Source organism: Eleutherodactylus coqui, chromosome 8, assembly GCF_035609145.1.
Source record: "Eleutherodactylus coqui strain aEleCoq1 chromosome 8, aEleCoq1.hap1, whole genome shotgun sequence".
Taxonomy (NCBI): domain Eukaryota; kingdom Metazoa; phylum Chordata; class Amphibia; order Anura; family Eleutherodactylidae; genus Eleutherodactylus; species Eleutherodactylus coqui.
Genome location: NC_089844.1, coordinates 71,304,278 through 71,327,503, shown reverse-complemented (window position 1 = coordinate 71,327,503; position 23,226 = coordinate 71,304,278). Strand labels below are relative to the sequence as shown.

At 35.9% G+C, this 23,226-nt stretch overlaps 2 protein-coding genes across 4 annotated transcripts in view; both read left to right on the top strand.

The window, feature by feature from the left end:
- The window catches only part of HOXD3 (homeobox D3), a 66,763-nt gene that overhangs the window by 18,716 nt on the left and 24,821 nt on the right, over positions 1–23,226 (top strand). For 2 of the 3 annotated variants that reach the window (XM_066575796.1, XM_066575793.1), the window contains exon 1: positions 9,448–9,802. The exons of the other annotated variant lie outside the window; for it this stretch is intronic. The gene's annotated coding sequence lies outside the window, so the exon portion shown is untranslated. Of the gene's footprint in view, positions 1–9,447; positions 9,803–23,226 lie in introns of those variants that run through there. 3 annotated transcript variants of the gene reach the window in all.
- Positions 3,735–7,193, top strand: HOXD8 (homeobox D8). Its single transcript, XM_066575801.1, has 2 exons — positions 3,735–4,458; positions 5,116–7,193. Exons 1-2 carry the CDS (start codon positions 4,035–4,037, stop codon positions 5,394–5,396), a joined length of 705 nt encoding a protein of 234 aa, XP_066431898.1. The 5' UTR covers positions 3,735–4,034; the 3' UTR covers positions 5,397–7,193.

Here is a 23,226-nt window from a genome sequence, read left to right as displayed (position 1 = left end):
ATCGATATCTGGTTATGAATTATGTTTACATTGAATTGTAGCGTACATGCCTATGTTTGGACAATCTGAAATTCTAAAGGAAAAAATAAAGTTTTTGTCCTTGTCTAATAAGGTGTTGTATATAGAATGATTCCATTGCCCGCTATATACGTCTAATTCTTTTAAAGCAGGAAGAGCCGTGGTGTAATAAAGTCATTTGAACGGCTAGACGTCTGGACTTAATGGTTTTATGGTAGTCCAGAACGCTTTTTTCTATTCAAAGGGTCTTATTTAGATGTTTGTGTCACTTCAAAACAAAAAAACATTCTGGGAAACTTGGACTATTCTTTGACTGGTCCAGATGTTAAGAAACAACACCACGTTTAAGGATAAGTAAACGAATTCACATTCAAATGCGAGAAGGCCTCTAAATATGATAGCAAACACTGAACTGAAATTTCGATATTGCTGCGTATCTTTATTTCAAATGATTTTCTTTTCTGTAGCAACTTTTTATTACGTTAGTCATCTTTCGATATCTAGAATTTGTGCTACTAGCTGTAAGGGATGCCACAAGAAATCACTCTATAGCCTCTGAAAACATGAAGTCGCAATTATTTGGGGTATTTTAATGTTCACATTTGTAGGGTAATAGCTCTCAAATCTACACATTGTGCTGTTTATAATATTGAAATTGAAATATACACAAAGGATTTCAGTGTTGTAAAGCTACAAGATCATGGTGTATATATATATATATATATATATATATATATATATATATATATATATATATATGTGTGTGTGTGTGTGTGTGTGTGTGTTCATGCTAGTGAGCCAGAGGTATTTATCCTATTTACAATACCCTGATCTCGCTCAGACATTAATGAGATGATGGCCAGTGTGGACCAGAGTTCATTTCGCGTTCACTGTCTTGATCCAGATTCTGGTTTACAAAAGAAAAAAAACTAGTGAAAGCACAGAACTCGTGGCATATGGCTTGAAACTTCGTCATTTGAAAGTTATAAAAATGACAGGGTTTGCAGCGTTATTCCTGCAATTCTGATACCAGCAATAACTTCAATTGCTGTGAAATAAACATTTATGGTAAGATAAACAAATTTATGACATGCCAGAACACTACGTGACCGCTAGGTAGCGCCCTTACTCCATTTGTTATAGTGGAGCTGTCATGTTCCGTTCATTAATGTCACTACACAATGCCTTTCAGAACTGCTCAATAATCTAATCTACTAAAGATGCCTTATATTTACATGAAAATAAAGATATTACAGATCTTATATAAAAATTTTAACGAGTGGCTAATCTACACACACTCACACACACATATATAGAAGTGTATATGTGCTGTGACATAACTGCTGGTTACATAGAACTTTTACAACATACATGGTATTATTCACATTATATTCATGTAGCATAGCCAGCATAAACTACATCACAACCATTACATGACTAGTGTTACCTACATAGTAACTATACCATATTACTAGCATACCTGCTGCATTCTACATAATATCGCATCATGTGACATAACTACCATAACTTATATCATAAGTATATGACATAGCTGGTATTATTAGCAGCATAATTGTAACTAAGCAGCTGCTAGTAGTATCTGCATAACGCCTTTGCGATTAAACGTGTATTACGTCTTTATAGCTATGTGATATTATTTGCATTACCTACATCATAACTTTGACACATAATCTACATCCTAATCATACATATGCAAAATGCTTTTGTGATGTAACTAACATTACTTCTTCAAAGCTCTGTGACATCATTATCATTGCCTACATCATAACTATGACACATAGCTGGTGTTATCTGTTATGTAACTGGGAATAATACTAACCATGTGACATAACTTGCATAATCTACATCATAACTGTACAGCTGCTATTGTTATATGCATAATTCCTTTGTGAGGTAATTAGCATTACTTCTTTGCAGCTATTTGACATCACTAGCATTCCCTGCATCATAACTATGACGCATAGCTGGTGCTATCTCCTGTTTAACTGGAAATAATCTACTTGAAAACTATGTGACATTAGTTTATGTACTTCGTAGCGTTTTGCTAAAACTATCATTGCCTGCATTATAAATAGGTCCCATAAGTTACACTGCCTAATTCTACCTGATGACTTTCACACAATGCTTGCTCTACATAGCTTAGCTTCATCGTAACCCTACCTACGTTATTACTTTGTAGCATAACTAGTATTATCTGTACTTTAACTATATGACATTATTATACCATAACTATATGGCTCAACTAGTAATGTCGATATTGTAGGTACATGACATAGCTATCAATTTTTACATTATAGCTATATCTCACAGGGAATTAGCTATGCTATAACTACATGGCATTACTAGCGTTATCTCCATTATAAATTGATGCCATAACTTGTGCTATGTACATTATAACTTCATGCCATAACTAGCATTAGCATTTTAAAAAACCTGCATAACAAAGATAGCGTTGCAACGTGTTCGCCAGAAAAATCTCAGAAATGTCAAATACTCTTGTATAAAAAGGCAAAACTATTACAGAGGTGATATCTTTATTGGCTAACCAGAAAAAATATCTGCAAACTTTCGTAGCTACTATGCCCCTTCATCAGAAGTCAGATTACAGCAGAGGAAACACTTGTGTATATAATCTGACCTAGTCTGATGAAGAGGCATTAGGCAGCCTTGAAAGCTTGCATATATTCTTTTTCTGGTTAGCCAATAAATGTATAATGCTTTTGTCTTTTTAACAAGAGTATTTAACATTACCTTTTAAAACTAAAAGGCACAGCTAGTGTTATCTGCTTTATAACTAAATGTCCTTACTTGTATTATTACAACTATATGACAGAACTACGTGCATTATGCTATATGGTACAATAACAGTACCTTCAGTCTAAGTATGTGACGTATCTAGTATCATCTGCCCTATAACTATGGTGTATTGCAACATGGCCTAGCTAGTATTCTGAAATACAACTATGTGCCATAGTTAATATTAGCTACATGATACTTATATGGTATAAGTAGTACTATCTGCAATTATGATAGCTGGCTTATCTTCATCATAACTGAAATGCATACAGTATTTTATATAATATGTATACCTTATGCAAAGCACTGTAGGAACAACCTTTATGAAATAAACCAGATAGTATCATCCCATAGAAAACCACATCACATATGTGTTTGTGCCTTTATTTGCACTAATACATAAGAAATAACACACTGTAAATCATTTCTAGGTTGATTCTTATGCATAATTCACTATTTTAAGCTCTCCTAGTTTTCTGTCAAGGGCTAATGATGGGAAATATATTCAGAGGCATGAATTTCATTTAGTATCAATTAACCTGTAAGTTCCAGCCAAGCGTTCAACGAGTCAAGGGTAAATGCTCATTGTATTTGCAAATGTGTGTTTTTTTTGTTTTTTTTTTGGCTTTCAGGTTTTAATTATCTACAAAATGTATAAAATATAAAGCCCATGTAGATGACTTATACATGTGGAAAGAGTCTCAATAATATCCATCCATTTCCATGCTCTTAGTTTTGGATGATGAAAGCGAAAGATATTTTAACACAATAAAGAAAAAAGTCCTTTGTGTTTTGCAGCCTTAGCGCATGGATCTTGTTCTGCGATCACTGCATCCTGCACAAAAACTTCGCGGTTATCCCTCCGCCTTCTCGCTAATCACGCTGCCCACTGGTTTGTGGAATGCATCTACTTCTCTGATGGGGGTGTTTGGTGCCTCAGGAGTGGTAAATGTAAACTAGAGCCAAAGATCTACTAAACTATTATATGAAGTTTTTTTGTGCTATGTGCCTAGTAGGAAATGGCAAAGGCAGTGAGGCAAGACTTGCAAGAAGTGTGGCTCATTATCCCATAGTGATCGGTAGAGTGCAGTGGGATTGCTGCTATGAGTAGTAGGATTGCAGGGCTGTAGGAAAAGGGCAGTCACTTTTTCACTGAGCTTTTTTTCCCTTTCTTCTTACTGTCTCCTGATCTAACCCAGATGAGTTCCTATTTTGTAAATCCGCTCTACTCCAAATACAAAGCAGGAGATGCCATAAATCCGGCTTACTACGACTGTCATTTTGCCCAAGATGTTAGCAGCAGGCACTCTCTGGTATTTAGTGCCAGTCCAAGTCTCCAGCATCCCAATCAGGACTTCTACCACCCTGGGAACCCAACAACAGGCATCCCGAACCCTGCAGGCTATCAGCAGGCTCCTTGTGGGATTACTTGTCATGGTGACCCCACTAAATTTTACGGATACGATAACTTACAGAGACAGCAGATTTTTACGACACATCAAGAGGCCGAGCTGGTCCAATATCCTGACTGTAAATCGTCCAGTGGTAATATTGGAGGGGATCCAGAACACTTAAATCAGAACTCTTCTGCTTCTCAAATGTTCCCCTGGATGAGACCACAAGGTTGGCTGCAGTAAAATCTTTCAACTTACCATGTAACTAGAATAGCACTAATAAAATGCACTAAGGTCACCCAACTTCTAGTTTACACTTTGCAAGTATATACTGTAACTATATGAATAGAGAAGCAGATAGATGAAAGTATAACTGCCTCCATCTACTTTTAATGAGGCTTCTCAAGTTGTATTTACTTGCATTTAGCTCTGTGTGTATTGTTTTTATTACTTATGTGCCTTTCTTCTATATATTTACATATTCTATAGTCGTATCATTTTATTTAGCAATAAGTTATTCCTATATTGATATATTCATACGCGTTTTCATGTTTTATTTTATCATATGGTTTATAACATTATTACTTTTACTGCCATTGCTATGGATACTTGGGTTATTTATGTTTTTGTTTTGCCCTGTTTATAACACTACAGTCAGGGTTTCCTCCTAGGTTTATTTATCAGTTATTTACGATTTGGGCGTCTGTTGAACCCTATAAAATCTTTTACGACCCTTTAGGTCCACGAATTGCCCATACATAGCCCTTATGAGTGCATAAAGGCGTTGTTGGTGATATCCAGTAATGTTACATAAATAAAATTGCGAGGCTACTCTGGGTGAAAAGACATTGAAATCTGCATGTTTTTTTTGCTTTGTTTTCATTAGTAGTCCCTGGTAGAAGGAGAGGGAGACAGACATACAGCCGATTCCAAACGCTGGAGCTGGAAAAGGAGTTTTTATTTAACCCTTACCTAACCAGGAAGAGGCGAATTGAGGTTTCTCATGCACTAGGACTGACTGAAAGACAGGTCAAAATTTGGTTTCAAAACAGAAGAATGAAATGGAAAAAGGAGAATAATAAAGAGAAATTCCCAGTCTCCTCTCAAGAGGGCAAAGAACAAGCAAAGGAAGAAGCAGAAGTAGACAGAGGAGGAGATACTAATTGACTTCCCTGTTTGAGACTTGTCATATATTAAATTCTGTGTGGAGTACACAATTATGTAATTCAAGCATAATCTACAAATCTGCACAAATCACGATGGAAATAAAACTACCTATTTTGGCATCCAGCAGCACTAAAAGAGATTTCTCAGTACTATGGAACTACAACTTCTGAGTTGTCATGCTGGAAGTTGTAGTTCCACAAACACTGCGGAGTATGGCACTGCTGTAAACCTGTGTGTCCTTATATTTGAGTCACATTCACTAGCTATAAAAATAAGAAAATAGCACAATGTAGGAACTATGCCATTACCATTTTTAAAAGTAATTACAGACCATAATAAATATTTTAATTATGAATGTTGAAAAATAAGTAATCTATATCTATATATTTATTAAAAATAGAGAGGTTTACCAATCAGAATCATGTGCACTCTTTAATAATCTAGTAAATTTGTTAAAATATTTAATATCCACTATGAATTGATATTTGTATTTTTATATTTTTGCAATAGTGAAAATCAGGAATAGAGGTATAAGTCTATGTTTATTAAAATTGCATGTAAATTAAATTTTATAAAAACCTAAATAACAATGGGCATGCATTTTTTCCTTGATCGTAATTGTTTAGGCCTCAATGCACACTATGATGTTGTACCTGTGTGGAGACAATGTCAATGGGGCAATACACACACGTGCCTTTATAGGGGTGTTTGTAGTCTGCAAACAACCTGATTCATCAGCTGTCCTATGACGTCTCTATATATAAATGTATATAGCCTGGTTCATACTGTTGTGTCAGGCCAGTTGTTTTCTACACCTGTCCTGCGTCCATAAGGCTGGGTTTATATATTGGTTGTGTCTCACAGTGATGTCCGGGTCACAACTGATGTCACCTGACACAAAACTGGGGCATTAGTTGTGACCCGGACATCACTGTGAGATCTATTTATATGGATTATGTACGATTAATATAGAAGATAATAAAATATTATAGACAACGAAAATAACAATACAAATACAGTAACATTACAAAGTATATTGATAGGTGTAGAGAAAATGATTCATATTTCTTCTTCTCTATCTCATATGCATCCATCTTGTATCTACCTTGCTATATTTTTGCATCTATCTGTATCCTATCTATCTATCTATCTATCTATATATCTATCTATTATCTATCTGTCTATCTATCCATCTATCTATCGCTACTTCATATGTATCCATCTAGTATCTATGTATGTTTATCTTGTTATGAGTTTTTCAAGCTATCTCCTTTTTCTTTGTCTGCCTCACTACATTTTCTGAATACTCTATGCATACGCCCCTCTCTCTCCCCCTCTCTCTTCCTCTTGCCTTGTGTATCCTCTCAATATAGATATATTTGTCTACATCCTAAGTAAGGGTAGGGAGTGTAAAGAGCTGTTGTCGTCGATAGGCTTTTGCCTCTAATATATAATATACAAATAAAACATCTGAAGGAAAAGCAGGTATATCTAAACAACGTGAAGGTAAACAGATCACTGGATCCAAGCTTGACAAAGAATGGCAATTCTTCCTTTAGTAAAATTTATATCATCCGCTATCTTGTCTAGTGGTCTTTCTACTCAGTATATAAACCATACACACACTATACTATGTTCTGTCTAAAATGAATAAGAATTGGTGTTATAATACTATAAATAGATGCATATATTATGCCTCCTTTGTAGCAAATACAATTTTATTATCAATCATATTGTTGATGTGCAGAATCCATTCTTCGGACAATTTCCTATGCAAAATCGATGGACTGTTGATTCAAAAAATGTCATAATGATATAAAGAAAATAAAACTTTTCTGTAAAACAGTATAATGTATGGTCGTATTACTACTCCCGATTACAGCTATAAAATAAACTGGGAACTATGTTGTGAATGTTCTATTTATGTGCTTGGAGTGAACAGAGCTCTCTTATGGCTTTCATACACTTAGGCCTCGTGAATGAGAATGAGAAGAAACCCAATATAGACCCATTAATGTAATCCTATTATAAACTTAATAAATGTAACAGGACTGGGACCATAAAACGCATAACACACGTGCTGTATAGCAATATATATTATTAAACTGTAGCATTGCTATGAACAAAGACTGAGTGCCACATTTAAAATGCTATATTTCCAAGTTGGTTAGTTCTGTAGAATTAACTTGGTTCCGGTACTTAAATCGTCTAATCACCGATGTATGTATATATGTCTAATCACCGATGTATGTGTGTACACATATACACACATACATCGGTGATTAGACTATTTAAGGATCGGAACCAATTAATACACACATATACATGCACACATGCATTATTGTGCAAGGGTTAAAGGCAGGTGCGGAAAAAGTATGTTAAGTGGGAATGCTTTCAGAGTAGGAGTGTTAAAAGTTTTATTTGTCAAATAACAATGTGAATAAAAAGGAAATCTAAATCAAAACAATATTTGGTGTGACCACCATTTGCCTTTAAAACAGCATCAATTCTTCTAGGTACACTTGCACACAGTTTTTGAAGGAACTCGGCAGAGAGGTTGTTCAAAACATGTGGAGAACTAACCACAGATCTTCTGTGGATGTAGACTTGCTCAAATCTTTCTTTATCTGCATGTAATACCAGGCAGACTGGATGATGTTGAGATCAGGGCTCTCTCGGGGCCATATCATCACTTCCAGGACTCCTTGTTCTTCTTTACGCTGAAGATAGTTCCTAATGACATTGGCTGCGTGTTTGGGGTCGTTGTCCTGCTGCAGAAAAAATTTGGAGCCAATCAGATGCCTTCTACTTATGAAGAAATTCTTACATTGCAGCATTTTTTCTGACCCTGCTGAAATATATGCATAATTTTTATTCAGCCACATAACATATATTGATAATATGTGCGATTTATGTTTGTGCAATATCAGCAAGTAGATAAAAGTAAGTAAATAAATATAGTCTGTTTTTTTTTAGAAATATTACTACTCTTATTACGACTACTACTACTTTTACTACTACTACTACTACTACCACTACTAGTATTAAACCTAGATGTTTAGTAGTTATGCACACATCTAATCACCTAGGACACTTATATTACAATATTTTTGTATTTCTGCAGGTATTATTATTGTTTTTCGAGTTGTTCGCTATTTTGCAGTCGTGTAAAAAAAAAGTCAAGTTAATTTATTTATTTTATATACCTATTTTTTAATAACTCATCTATTTATTAATTTCACACAAGACATGCCACTAAAACAATTGTTATATTTACAGACCATTCTTTGATCTTAATTTATGTAACACTATAGTTACCCAGAATTTAAAAGAATCATTATGTGGTCAAGTTATGTGTTAAGGAGTGACGATTATTCAAAGGTCATTTTAATCACGGGTCAAAAAGATATATATATATATATACTTGTGCGTGTGTGTATACACATGTACACAAGTCAAGGACAAATGTACAACATATGCGTCCAATAGAACATAAAACACCACATATAGAGACATGGGGTCCTTTCTTTTTATTCTGTTGTCTCTATTTACATTTTATCTTATGATTTCTGTAGGACGGGTATAGCAAATCCAAGTAGTGTTTTACTTGCTGCCTAGTGCCAGACTGTGCTTTCTAACGTCTCACTGCATAGTGACAGTTTAGTTTATGAGGACCTTGTATGTGAAATAAATATATAAAATACAGGATTATATAATAATACAAACAGCAGCTCCTCAAGATCACAGCCAGTAAATATTAAATGTGTTTATGCCCTTGTTAAATGATTATAGCAGCGCCCTGCGTTCGGGATTTAGTTACATTTCTATGAATCTGGGGAAAGCCTGGCTTATACACGAGCCAAAAAAATGGCGCCGGTTGGCAATATGTCCAAAAATCCGCAAGGAATTGCAGTAAATTCCTTTTTTGTTTGAAGAAAATTTACAACTTGGTAATAGCCCTTGTTATGACCTCCCTGGCTCCTCCATTGGCTGCTGCTGGTCACATGGAGCCTGTGAGATTCTTCATGGCCTTTTGCCTGGGTTCCCTGGATGATTTTTGCTGCCTTCTGCCTTTAGAGAGTCTCAAACCTTCTTTTTGTAACCTTTGTCTCAGATGAGGTGCATGTTAGTATTATGTATGATTCTGAGCAGATCCCCCTCCCTTTATTTTATCTCCTGCTTCCTGTTGTGGTTTGTTTTATGCTGCTGATCCCTTCCCAGAGTCACCAGCACCAGTGAATGATCAGTCTGATGCTCCTTCCCACTGAGGAAGTTTCTCTACTGGTGCAATAGAGAAGGAATCTGGAAAAGCTTTCACAACTAGATTTTAGTCTGCTAACCACTAAAATGCCACATGGATTACAGCTCCATTCCTTTCCCTGCCTGCCTGCATGTGCTCAGCAAGGGTAAGTGCTGTATGCTATTTATGTACAATTCATCCATCCATCTGTACAACTGCTATTGCTTTATATCCAGCCAAGCTATAGCATTTACCCATATCAACCTTTTACACTTAGGCACAGGACTTCTGTACTTTATGTAGATAACAGCTTCACAGCTCACCGAACATGCAGTCACACAATATGCAGAGAGGGGTATACTAATCGATACAATGAACTGAGCATTGCTGGGTAGTTTCTATCATTAAACCGCGATGATAAAATCAGCAACTGATCTGTGTTCAGTAGAAGGCAATATATATATATTTCTTGAATGCACGATAAAGCTGATCCCTTACCTGCATGACTGCATGACTAGTGATAATGATAGACCACTGGGGTGGTCTGCTTGTTCGAAAATGCGCATATGCTTCCCAATCTATGTGTACACATATGTTGTATTAATATAGAGATAAATGCTATGAAATGTGATAGATATATGGCTTATGAGCTAAAACGTTCTATCTATCTATCTATCTATCTATCTATCTATCTATCTATCTATCTATCTATCTATCTATCTATCTATCTATCTATCTATCCATCTCAATTTAATGTGAAAATTTATACACATTGATGTTGCATTGCATTGTGTTGTGTTTCAGTCTATAAAAGGCATATGATAATAACATGTATAATTACATGCTCAGGGATGCTTTACGATACCTGTTGGCAGGGTGTTTTTATTATTAATTCAGTTGCTGAAATGAATCTGCAATTTTTCTTCTTTTGATACAATATAGTGGCTAGTATTCGTGTAAACGAAAACAATCTGTTCTATATTGATTGAGGGTAGAAAATGTATCTCCTCAAACATCTGCAATCTCAATGTTTTAAGCAGTGACAGTCTAGACGTGTCTGGAAAAATGGGAATGCAACCTGCTCATTTTATAATACGAGAATAATGTCGATTTAAGTGCTTAAATACATCCACTTGTATGCATTTTTTGCATATCGTTTCATTGTAATTGACTTTTCAAAGGTAGAAGTGTGTTGCTATATTTTTCATTCTGCCTACCTGTCTGTCTGTCTGTATGTCTGTCTATCTATCTATCTATGTTTATTTTCCCTGTATATAATTCATATAGTAGAGTGATGTGTAATAAAATGTTATCTTACATGATACAGTGTTGGTTTCAGTGTGTAGTGTAGTAATATTGTGTTATTAGCTAGTGAAGGTTGTGCTGCAGGAAAAGCAGAACAAAGAAAGTATTTCAGCCTTGTTTGTCAGACAGCTGGGAAAGGTATTTACTGCTCCTCTGCACTGCGGCAGAACAGAGCAGCTGGCAGCATCACAGGAAATAGAGGAAGTTCAAGAGAAAAGGAAGCCTCCATTCATACTGGTGGCGATGAGGTGCAATCAGCAATAAAGCACTTCACAAAGTAGACAAAGGAATTTACCAATTTTACTCACACTGCAAATCTCCTGAAAGGGGCAATATGGGCAATAAGAAGTGTCATTACATCCCGTTTCTATAGTCACGTACACTAGCAACCTCTAATTGCTTCCTTTTATCCCATTGTTCAATACATTTACTTCAGTTACATAAAACCAGTAAAGGAGGTAGACTACAATAGATTTTTAAAGACAACCCAGTGGCTAAATAGATATGAGATACTGCATAGATTTATAGGCATGACTGGATGGATGGATGGATGGATAGATGGATGGATGGATGGATGGATCGATGGATGGATAGATAGATAGATAGATAGATAGATAGATAGATAGATAGATAGATAGATAGATAGATAGATAGATAGACAAATAGCATACAAGATAAGATAGATAAGTAGCATAAAATAAAATAAATTAAAACATTACATACGATCTCTGCTCACAAAACTGTAAAGTCACTGCACAGTTTTTATGCAATGCCACGTTGTAGCCACAATTTGTTGGCTTGCCTCATCTGGACTGCTGGAATGTTGGTATAAAAATGTGTGTATTCTATATGCTGCTATTGAAATGTGTAAAATATAAACACAAGCAATGCTTCGGTGGTGGATAGTATGTAGATAGATAATATATATGTATGGTTTCATAATTTTTTTTTACATATTTAAGAATGGGCTAAAATGGATAGAAGATGTATCCATTTTGTGTCTGCATACCTGTGTTCATACGACATACATACATATAATTTGTCTGTATGTTAACAAAACACTAGATAGGTAGATTTAAAAACGACATGAATTAAAAGGATTATAGTCAGATAAAGTAGTTTGAAACAGACATCATTTTTTCAAGCAACAATTAAGATTTTGATAATAAACAAATATTAAATGTTGCAAGATAAATATAATAGAACAATGAGAATACAAATGGCTAATTTCTCCCCTAACAGTTTCTGCTGATTATTTTATGTATGACTTCATTAAAACTTGAAAATAAATGACCAAATGTATCACATGACATATTTTTGGAGTTACCCTTTATGGGTGTGTGTGTCGTTGTGTGTGTGTGTGTGTGTGTGTGTGTGGGGAGTATATAACAGGTAATGTATCTAGCGTCAAGTGACTATAACCTTATTGGGGTTCTATAGTGAGGGTCTGTGGTGCTCGCTTCATCTTTATACGTACAAACAGCCTAGCCAGAATGTAGCAGCAGATTTAGGTCTGCAGGTATGCTTTGTCCATTGTTCCCTCTAGCAGACTAATGAAAAAAATGACCACCGCAGCTATTGCTCCAGTTGAGGCTTCTGTTACTGAACAGTGAAGCATTGGAACATGTCTTCTGCGTTTTTGCTATGTGCAAATAGCATACAGCACTGCTCATTTTGTGCAGCTGGGGGTCAAAATGAATTCCCACTGAAAACAGTTTAATATAAATATATATATATATATATATATATATATATATATATATATATATATATATATACACACACACACACAATGTACTCCATATTCTGCATAGGGTGTTTGGGGGATGAGAGTGATGATGCCATTGGTGACACAGATGGAATCATTTTTGTATTTATCATTTTATTTTTTAAACAAACATAAACAAAGCATATGCTATACTATACTATGTGAATGAATCCTGATTAGAGTGCATTCATACTTGCAGTACATTCATTTTTTGGAGTACGTGTCACCAATATGAAACTTGAACTGATGCCAAAGTGCATAATTTTACATGAGTCTTTATGAATTCAGTCATGATGATTTTTTTTACAGCATGTGTCATGGTCAAGTTTTTATTTTATTATTCAGTGTAAAAATAAGCCTAAAACACCAAATAAATTCAAGCTTCCTGTAGATTTTTTCACTGTGGACTTTTGAAAAATTGACAATCTGTGTTTGGCTACTATAGGCACACAGGCTTAACACATTTGTTTGAATTCCTCTCTCTTGTATAATACAAGGGCATACATTCCAAAGAGTTTCTCTTATGTTTTCTACAAAGGCCCCAAGAAAAAGTAACCCCAGATCAGGTTGAATATTGGCAATGGGTGATGTGACAAGGAAGGAGGTCTGTGAGACAAGAAGGGTCTCTATTCAGATTTGTTTTTACAGTTCTCCCCCCCCCCCCCCCACACACAACCCTCTGGATCCTTGTATAAATTTATCACAATGTACTAAGCACATATCATACTTACTGTAGAACCAACCCTTAACATGAAAACCCATAAATCAATCTAACAGAGCTTAAAGTTTTACCTTAAGAGGATGTTAAGATGCCTTTACTGTAGTGGGTATTGCAGTTGCTGTAATTAAGACCATCTGAGCTACAGATTTGACTCAAAAGCAGATCACAGTGTTGTATCCCCTGCGCTCTAGTCTGTAGATAATCATCAATCCCTATGTTGACATTATGGAATTTTCAAAGTTTAACTGATCTCTTTAGTATCGTAGCTGTGTGTATAATAACCAGGATTTCCTTTACAGAACACAACTATCACTGAAGAATGTTTATCACGTATATAGTAATAGTTTGCATACAATCCTCACTGGATAATAGATGTCTATCCTGACAGAGTAAAATATAAACAGATTTTTCTCCTGTCAACCAGGTGTTTGAATCACTGCCAGAAAACTTCCTTTTTCACTAGATCAAAGTTTCTAATTTAAATCTGACTTTTACCACATCTATCTATCTCATATCTATCTATCTATCTATCTATCTATCTATCTATCTATCTATCTATCTATCTATCTATCTCATATCTATCTATCTATCTATCTATCTCATATCTATCTATCTATCTATCTCATATCTATCTATCTATCTATCTATCTATCTATCTCATATCTATCTATCTATCTATCTATCTATCTATCTATCTATCTATCTCATATCTATCTCATCTATCTATCTATCTATCTATCTATCTATCTATCTATCTATCTATCTATCTATCTATCTATCCCATATCTATCTATCTCATCTATCTATCTATCTATCTATCTATCTATCTATCTATCTCATATCTATCTATCTATCTATCTATCTATCTCATATCTATCTTATCTATCTATCTATCTATCTATCTATCTATCTATGTATCTATCTCATATCTATCTGTCTATCTATCTCATCTATCTATCTATCTATCTATCTATCTATCTCATATCTATCTATCTATCTCATATCTATCTTATCTATCTATCTATCTATCTATCTCATATCTATCTATCTATCTATCTATCTATCTATCTATCTCATATCTATCTATCTATGTATCTCATATCTATCTATCTATCTCATATCTATCTATCTATCTATCTCATATCTATATATATATCTATCTATCTATGTATCTATCTATCTATCTCCTATCTATCTATCTATCTATCTATCTATCTATCTATCTATCTCATATCTATCTCATCTATCTATCTATCCCATATCTATCTATCTCATATCTATCTATCTATCTATCTATCTCATATCTATCTATCTATCTCATATCTATCTTATCTACCTATCTATCTATCTATGTATCTATCTCATATCTATCTCATATCTATCTGTCTATCTATCTATCTATCTATCTATCTATCTTATCTATCTATCTATCTATCTATCTATCTATCTCATATCTATCTATCTATCTCATATCTATCTTATCTATCTATATATCTCATATCTATCTATCTATCTATCTCATATCTATCTATCTATTTATCTATCTATCTCATATCTATCTATCTATCTATCTATCTATCTCATATCTATCTATCTATCTCATATCTATCTATTTATCTATCTATTTATCTATCTATCTATTTATCTATCTATCTCATATCTATCTATCTATCTATCTATCTATCTATCTATCTATCTATCTATCTATCTCATCTATCTATCTATCTATCTATCTATCTATCTATCTATCTATCTATCTATCTATCTATCTATCTATCTATCTATCTATCTCATCTATCTATCTATCTATTTCATATCTATCTCATCTATCTATCTATCTATCTATCTATCTATCTATCTATCTATCTATCTATCTATCTATCTATCTATCTCATATCTATATCTATCTATCTATTTCATATCTATTTCATATCTATCTCATCTATCTATCCATCTCCTATCTATCTATCTATCTATCTATCTATCTCATATCTATCTTATCTATCTATCTATCTATCTCATATCTATCTTATCTATCTATCTATCTATCTCATATCTATCTATTTATCCATCTATTTATCTATCTATCTATCTATCTCATATCTATCTATCTCTCTCATATCTATCTATCTATGGTATCTATCTAATCTTATATGTAATTTATCTCTCTCTATTAATCTATATTTTTCTATTCTCATATGTCATTATTATTTGACTGGCTGTGTATATATGGACGTCCATTTCAGATTAGCATTGCCTACTTTGCTGATCAGTTGTATGTCAGATTGTTTGTATGATCAACATGCTGAACTGAATGGAGAAATCAGGAGCATGTTTATGAAAAAAAAAGCTAAATTTCACCGATACAAACTTCAAACCAACTAATCAGTCATACTATGCATACAAAGTTTCAATGGACAACCTGGAGAAAAAAATCCAAAAAGAGCTTTTTGACAGAGATTCTTGGGTCATCAGTAGAGATGAGCGAACGTGCTCTTTTAGAGAAATTACTCGATCGAGCATCGCTTTTTTTCGAGTAATTGCCTAATCGGGTGAAAAGATTTGAGGGGTGAGCGGGGGGTTGCGGGGGGAGTTGGGGGGGGGGAGAGAGAGAGCTCCACCCTGTTCCCCCCTGCCACCCCCCCGCTCCACCCCGCTGCCCCAACCCCCCAGCGCCCCGAATTTTTTCTTCCGAGTAGGCGGTTACTCGAAAAAAGCGATGCTCGATCGAGTAGTTGCCCTAAACGAGCACGTTCGCCCATCTCTAGTCATCAGCCATTACAAGTGATTGTTTGCGTATATGTCCTAAATTGGTCATTAAAAGAAGACTTGTGAGCTTTCTTGAAATGTCTGTTTTAGTAATTGCATTCCAATCCCTCATAATAGAAGAATTCTGGAGCACCTTTTCTTATAACGCTCTGTTGTGCTGCTGTTCTTCTGTTGTCCTGCTTAGAAATTTAAGAATTGACAGCTGGGTGTTACCAGTTGGGATATATCCATAGAGTCTGACATTATTCAATCAGAACTGCGACTATCAGACTGTGCTGGGATATACCCACAACTGGTAAAACCCAATTGTCTTTTTATTCACACATTCCTAGGAGAAAGCACAGCAAAATCCAGAGTTCTATAAAAACATGGTCCAGAATTGTTATTTCATGTAGAATACCACTATTTTCTCTAACAGACATGCCAGAAAGGAGAGCTGACAGGTCGTCTTTAAAGAGGTTGTACAGGATATCTACATAGTTACACAGACCTGCAATGTTGGAGCCTCCACTTTTGGCCTGGTTTTGACATTGGGTTATGTGGTATGGCCCCTGTCTTTTTGCCCATCACACTATTAGGGGCTTGGTTGTTCACCTCATCATATTACCACAACCAACCCTCTTCACTGTTAATGGCCAATGCAGAGACAGAGAAAGGGGCTGATTTAGTATTTAAGATGAGTGGAACAGCCAGCTCCATTGATGATGAAGCAGGCACAGAGAGAGGGGCCATGCCATGTGATCCAGTGTCAGAATCGGGCCTGGAAATGGAGGTTTAGACACTGGGTCCATGTTAGTATTTATTCTCCCTAGGTTTTTAACTAATATGTATGGCCAGTTTATCAGCAATTTACACAATATGACTACTTGTGAATTCATTAATTCCAACCACATCTACTAATACCACTGCTGGTAAATAACATGATTGTTTTGAAATCATGAAGTTAATCAGACATGCTAAAAAACGTGATTCTCGGACAAGGAAAGCAATGAATCTTTTTCAGTTTCCAACGTATTAAAAAAATCAATTAACAATTATTTTAATAGTTTGATCACATTTAAAATGTAACTGTGCAATATCAAACTAAAACAAGTAGTACAATGACATATACATCTTAGAGAATAGTAATCAATTACTGAACTCATTTTGACTATCTCCAAATTCATTTTCAATTGAATACACACAAAAGGTAATTGGTTGAAAGTTCACATAAAAGGTAGATTGTAGTATTGCAGTTCTAGTTACACTTGCACAAAGTTTTTGAAGGAACTCAACAGGAAGGTTATTCCAAACATCTTAGAGAACTAACACAGATTTTCTGTGGATGTCGGTTTGCTCAAATCCTTCAGTCTCTTCATGTAACCCTAGAAAGACTGGATGATGTTGAGATCAGAGCTCTGTAGGGCTGTATCATCACTTCCAGGACTCCTTGTTCTTCTTTATGCTGAAAATAGTTCTTAATGACATTAGCTGTAGGTTTGGGGTCGTTGTCCTGATGCAGAATAAATTTAGAGCCAATCAGACGCCTCCCTGATAGTATTGCATGATGGATAAGTATCTGCCTTTATTTTTCAGCATTGAGGATACCATTAATCTTGACCATATTCCTAATTCTATTTGCTGAAATGCAGCCCCAAACATGCTAGGAACCTCCACCATGCTTCACTGCTGCCTGCAGACATTCATCCTTGTACGACTCTTCAGCTCTTCGATGAACAAACTGCTTTCTGTTACAGTCAAACATTTCAATTCCAGAGCACCTGTTGCCATTTTTCTGCACCCCAGATCTTGTGTTTTTGCACATAGTTCAGTCATTTGACCTTGTTTTTACATTGAAAGTAGGGCTTTTTGGCCACAATTCTTCCATGAAGGCCACTTCTGGCCAAACGTCTCTGAACAGTAGATGGGTGTTCCTAGATATCTCTGGTTTCTGATAGTTTTGAGCTGATGCAACTGCTGGACATTTTCTGATTTCGAAAGGAAATAAGCATGAGGTGTCTTTCATCTGATGCTCTAAGTTTTCTTGTCTGACTATGGTGTCTGCAATTCTCTTGAAATCTTTGCCTGGGAAAGACCTTGCTTATGCAGTATAACTACCTTGTTGCTGTGCTCAGTCTTGTCATAGCATATGACCTGTGACTTAAACCTGTCTTCAACAAGCTTACCTTTGTAGCAGAGTTGCTCAGCCAGTTTTAAGCCTCCTACACAGCTGTTTCTATTTCAGTTAATGACTGTTCTTCTTTAACCTACATAAGAAAAGGATGATCATTATCACTTGTTGGTATAATTGGTTAATCATACACCTGACTGTAAAGGCACTTTTACGCACAACGATGATTGCTCAAAATTCGCTCAAAAGCCATCTTTTGAGCAATAATCGTTGTGCGTAAATGTGTGCCCATCGTGCACTTTTCGTCCATTGCTGACTTCATGGCCGCATGAAATCCATGTCCCTCAGGACGATATGATAAGACGGACCCCACGCTGTGTTCTCCGTGGGCAGTGCTGATAACAGCTGATAACATTCTTTAACAGCTGCTGTCCCACTGGAGAACAATAGTGAAGTATTTAGAGAACAGATCACCTGCTGTTCTCTAAATGCTTGCAATGAAGTACTAAAGGGCTGATTTAGCCCAGTAGTACCTATGCAAAATGATCGCTCAAAGCTGTGAGCTTCTGACAAATTTTGAGCGATCATCGGTGTGTGTAAATGTACCTTAATCCTACAAAATCCCTGACTTTGTCAAGTGTACCTAGAAGAATTGATGTTGCTTTGAAGGCAAAGGGAGGTCACACCAAATATTTATTTGATTTATATTTCTCTTTTGTTCATTCACTTTAAATCAACAAAAATGAACACATCTATTTTTGAAAGCATTCTTATTTGTAGAATTTTTCCCCAACTGTCTAAAACCTTTGCACAGTACTTAATAATGCATTCCCCTTGAGTTGCTGCTATGAGTGGTCACACAAAGCTTCTAGAAGAACTATCCCTTCATAATGGAAATCCCAAAACTACAAAGCTATGCCTGCTGGGTTCAGAATATATAGAGACAGTTATAGTGTGGGACTAAAGCCCCATTTACACGCAAAGATGATTGCTCAAAATTTGTTTAAAAGACAGCTTGAATGACAGTTTGAGCTATCATTTTGCATAAACTACTAATGGGCATTAATGTCCATTAGTAGCTTATTAGCTTCATTTGCATGTAAATGAAGCTCCCTTCGCTGTATGCAGATAATAGCGGGTGGTCTGCTATCTGCATACAGATCAATTGTTCTCCCACTGGACAGCAGCTGAAAACAATGTTATCAGCGCTCCTGTGGAGAATCACAGAGTGCGGTCCCTGCTATCAGCTGACTGGCCAAAGAATGGTTTTTATGCTGAACTAAAAAGCATTGCTCAGCTGAAAAGCTAATGATGGTAGCATTTACACGCAATGATTATCACTCAAAAGACATCTTTGAATGAATTTTAAGCAATAATCACTATGTGTAAATGGGCCTTAACCAAAAATTTGTTTAAAAAAAAAAAAGCTCACATCAATCTGAGCTTCCTGTGTGGAAATCAAATGCATGAAATCTTTGTTAATGCTATGGTTATTTTTGAGTTATACAATTTGAGTATTTTTAGCATCTTAATTTACAACAAATTATGCTTCTGTGTTGATGCCCTTTTGAATTTTTTTGGCCTGGGAATGATTCATTAGTCTTACCACTCCAAGAACCATAAGTTCAGTTGAGATTAAGTTACCCAATAACTTCATTAGTCTCTGGAGTCTTGTGTTCGTAACTCATTCCGAAACAGGTTACCCTAGCAAGACAATCAACTTTTGTTTAGCGGTTGTTCCATACCTCCCAACGTTTGTATCTGTAATCGGGGAACGAATTTAAGTCTTTCCCCCATGCAGCCGAGAAAACCCACAAACCACATAGAGACTCCCCACTTTTACACAAATGTACCTAAGGACCACCCACTTTTAGGTCCATTTTGTGGGATAGTTGCCAGGTCCAGCTCTCCATTGTAAAGCCGAACCACATGGGTCCAGCTGGAAATCCTGGCGATCACATGTAAACGTCAGAGGTTCCAGCAGTAAGACCAATTATGATCAGCTCAGCAACACAGCAGGAAACATATAATATTAAATAGCACCCAATAAAATGAATGAGTGGTATGTAATACATGGTTGTCCAAAGTCTTCAAAAACAAGAGCTGCTCTTTGAACTGACTTTTTGCACTAACTAATAGAGGCAGGTACCAAGTGAAGGACAACTCTCTATTATGTTCCTATGGCCTATTATGATACATGAACCATGCTTGTCTTGATGGGACATCCCTTTAAAGTGATTGTCCAGGGTTAGAAACACAGCACCACCCTTGTTCACGAATTGTGTCTGGTATTGCAGCTCAGCTCCCATTCACTTCAATGGAGCTGAGCTGCAATACCACACACAACCCTATGGACAAAGGTGGTACTCTGTTTGGAAGAAAGCAGCCATGTTTTTCTAACCTTAGAAAACCCTTTAAGGGGCAGATTCAATATGTTACAACTTTAAAACTGGAATAAGGGAGTGCTTAAAGCTGAAAAGACTTAAGATACTTTTTTAATGTTATCAGGGTTGGGGAGTGAGTGGCAAGTTTTAGATTTGCATTTTTCTGTTTTTTAAACACTGTTTTCTTCACCCATTTTCTACATTGATTTTGGGTTGCCAGCTGCTGCTCTCCAATCTTAGGGATATAAGGATACAAAGTTTCCCAGGACTTTGGGTGCAAGCGGACTGGTCTCTTTCTGGGGCATCCTTGCTTGCGCCAGGTGAGCTTCCAGCCATTTGACCTCACTAATAATTTTAGATCTTGCTCCATATTTATTAAGGCGCTATTCAATTGATATTACTTTTAGATTTAAGACATTTATCAATGTCTATAGAAATAATTTTTTTTTAATCAAAAGAAGTGACGTGTAGTTAGGAAGGAACATTTAACTAAAAAACGAATGATAAAAGGAATAGAGGATATACTTCCCCTCACTGCTTCTCATTCTCTTTCGGGGACATGCAGAAAACCCTGTTAATTTCCTATTGTTATCTTCACTCTCTGGAGGGAGTGGGGATAAGTCAAGGGGTGTGGCTTAAGGAACTTTCTGTCTGACTGCAGACAGAGAAGGGAGGCTTCTGCTGCAGCCAGTTGTCTTACATCCAGAGGCAAGATTATGAAGGGAAGGAGGTGGAAATGGCTGATCTGCTGGTCTTATAGAAAATATTTATTTCTATTCAGTAATTCTTAGTTTTAACTGCAACATTAGACAAAATAGAAGCAAGGATTAGCAGGAGCTAAAGGCAGGTTCTGCTAGGATATTTTTGGGAAAATTTTCTATGTTTGGTGTTTTTTAAGACAGGTCTGACAACTTAAATACAAGGTCTAACCACCAAAATAAATGCAAGTTAATTTAGTTAAACCTTCAATATGTTAACATATTATGATTGTATTAATCCACAATATGTATTTATTCTACACATTAGCTATTGTCTATGTACTGGTCTCTCAAACGTTTCCACCTCTTGTCTTCAGTTTATTCGGAGGGTATACAAGAAACATTACACCTTATTTATGAAAATTAATTCAAACAAATATTAGAAGAAAAGTCACTGTCAAGACTGTTCAGGATGTACTGATGTGAGGGGTTCAGGCAAATAGGAGGCTCAAACTCACATGTGAGTTGCCTTCCATTCGTTAACCCTTATTTAGTCTATGGTAGCCCCAAATATTCACTTTTGTAATTAAAGTGACATTCTGGGACTATTACTCAGAACAGGGCATCAATAGTTGATCGGCAGGGGTCTACTGCTTTGGATCCCCACCTATTAGCTGATCACTTAGCCCACTGTCAGTGCAAAGGACTGGATGTCATCATCAGTGGTTAGGACCAGAAGTATAATAGATGCCTTCACTCCCATTGAAATCAATGGGAGCATTGCCTCCTAAACCACTTCCGGCTCTGACTGCAAAGAAAAGCCAGATGTGTAATAGGTGGCAATGTGGCATCACTCCTATTAATTTTAATGGAAGCGAAGCTGCCTATTACACTTCTGTCCATTGATGATGACGTTTGGACCTGCTGCACTGACAGTGGGTCAAAGGAACAGCTGATTGATGGGGATCCCAAGTGGTGGACCCGCATCGATTAACTATTGATGACCTATCCTGAAGATAGGTCATCAATAGTAAAGGTCCAAGAATACCTCTTTAATAGTCAATAATGTGCAAAATTGGTTCCTAATATGGTGCCCTTCACTTTACATAAGGGTAAATGTATAGCCCCCAATTAGTATTCTGTTCTCTCTCCCACTTGGACCCACTAAATATATTGTATGGGCTTGCAAAGTTGCATAAAAATCATATTAATTGTACTTAATATGATTTGAGTACTTTAAAAAACAGTAAGTAGGTCATTATGCCACTGAATGTATGCAAAAAATCATAAGATGTGGGAATTTAGACCACATGAACTAGGAGGCCCTATAGTGTGTAAGGTTTGGGGACGTAAACCATTTGCATTATGGAACCCAACTATTTCTGATAGTGGCTTAAGTTAGAAGTATTAACTGCACCAACGGATAAAGCCTTTTATAACACAGATGAGAAGTGTAAAGTAACTTTCTTAGTTACTTAGTCATCTCTTCTACTTCTTGTCTGTACTAGTTGCCATACACAAAGCACAGATATTACACCATACTTTACCACATTCCCACATTCTGTTCCAACCAAATCATGCACATTACCCTTGAACAGCAGAGAATGCTGCCTTTGTTATATGGAATGTATCACAAGCTGGGTCGTTGGGTGAAGATTTCATCCAAAGCTCTTCAATAAACTTTATTGCCATAGTTCAAAGAACCTTGTTAAATGAGATTGAAAAAAAAAATTAAAGTGCCTAAGTAAGTTTGTTGAATATGCTCTTATACACCAGGGAGTTCAGTATATAGCAAACTCCCAGTCTATACACAATTTTGGAATAATCACATTTTT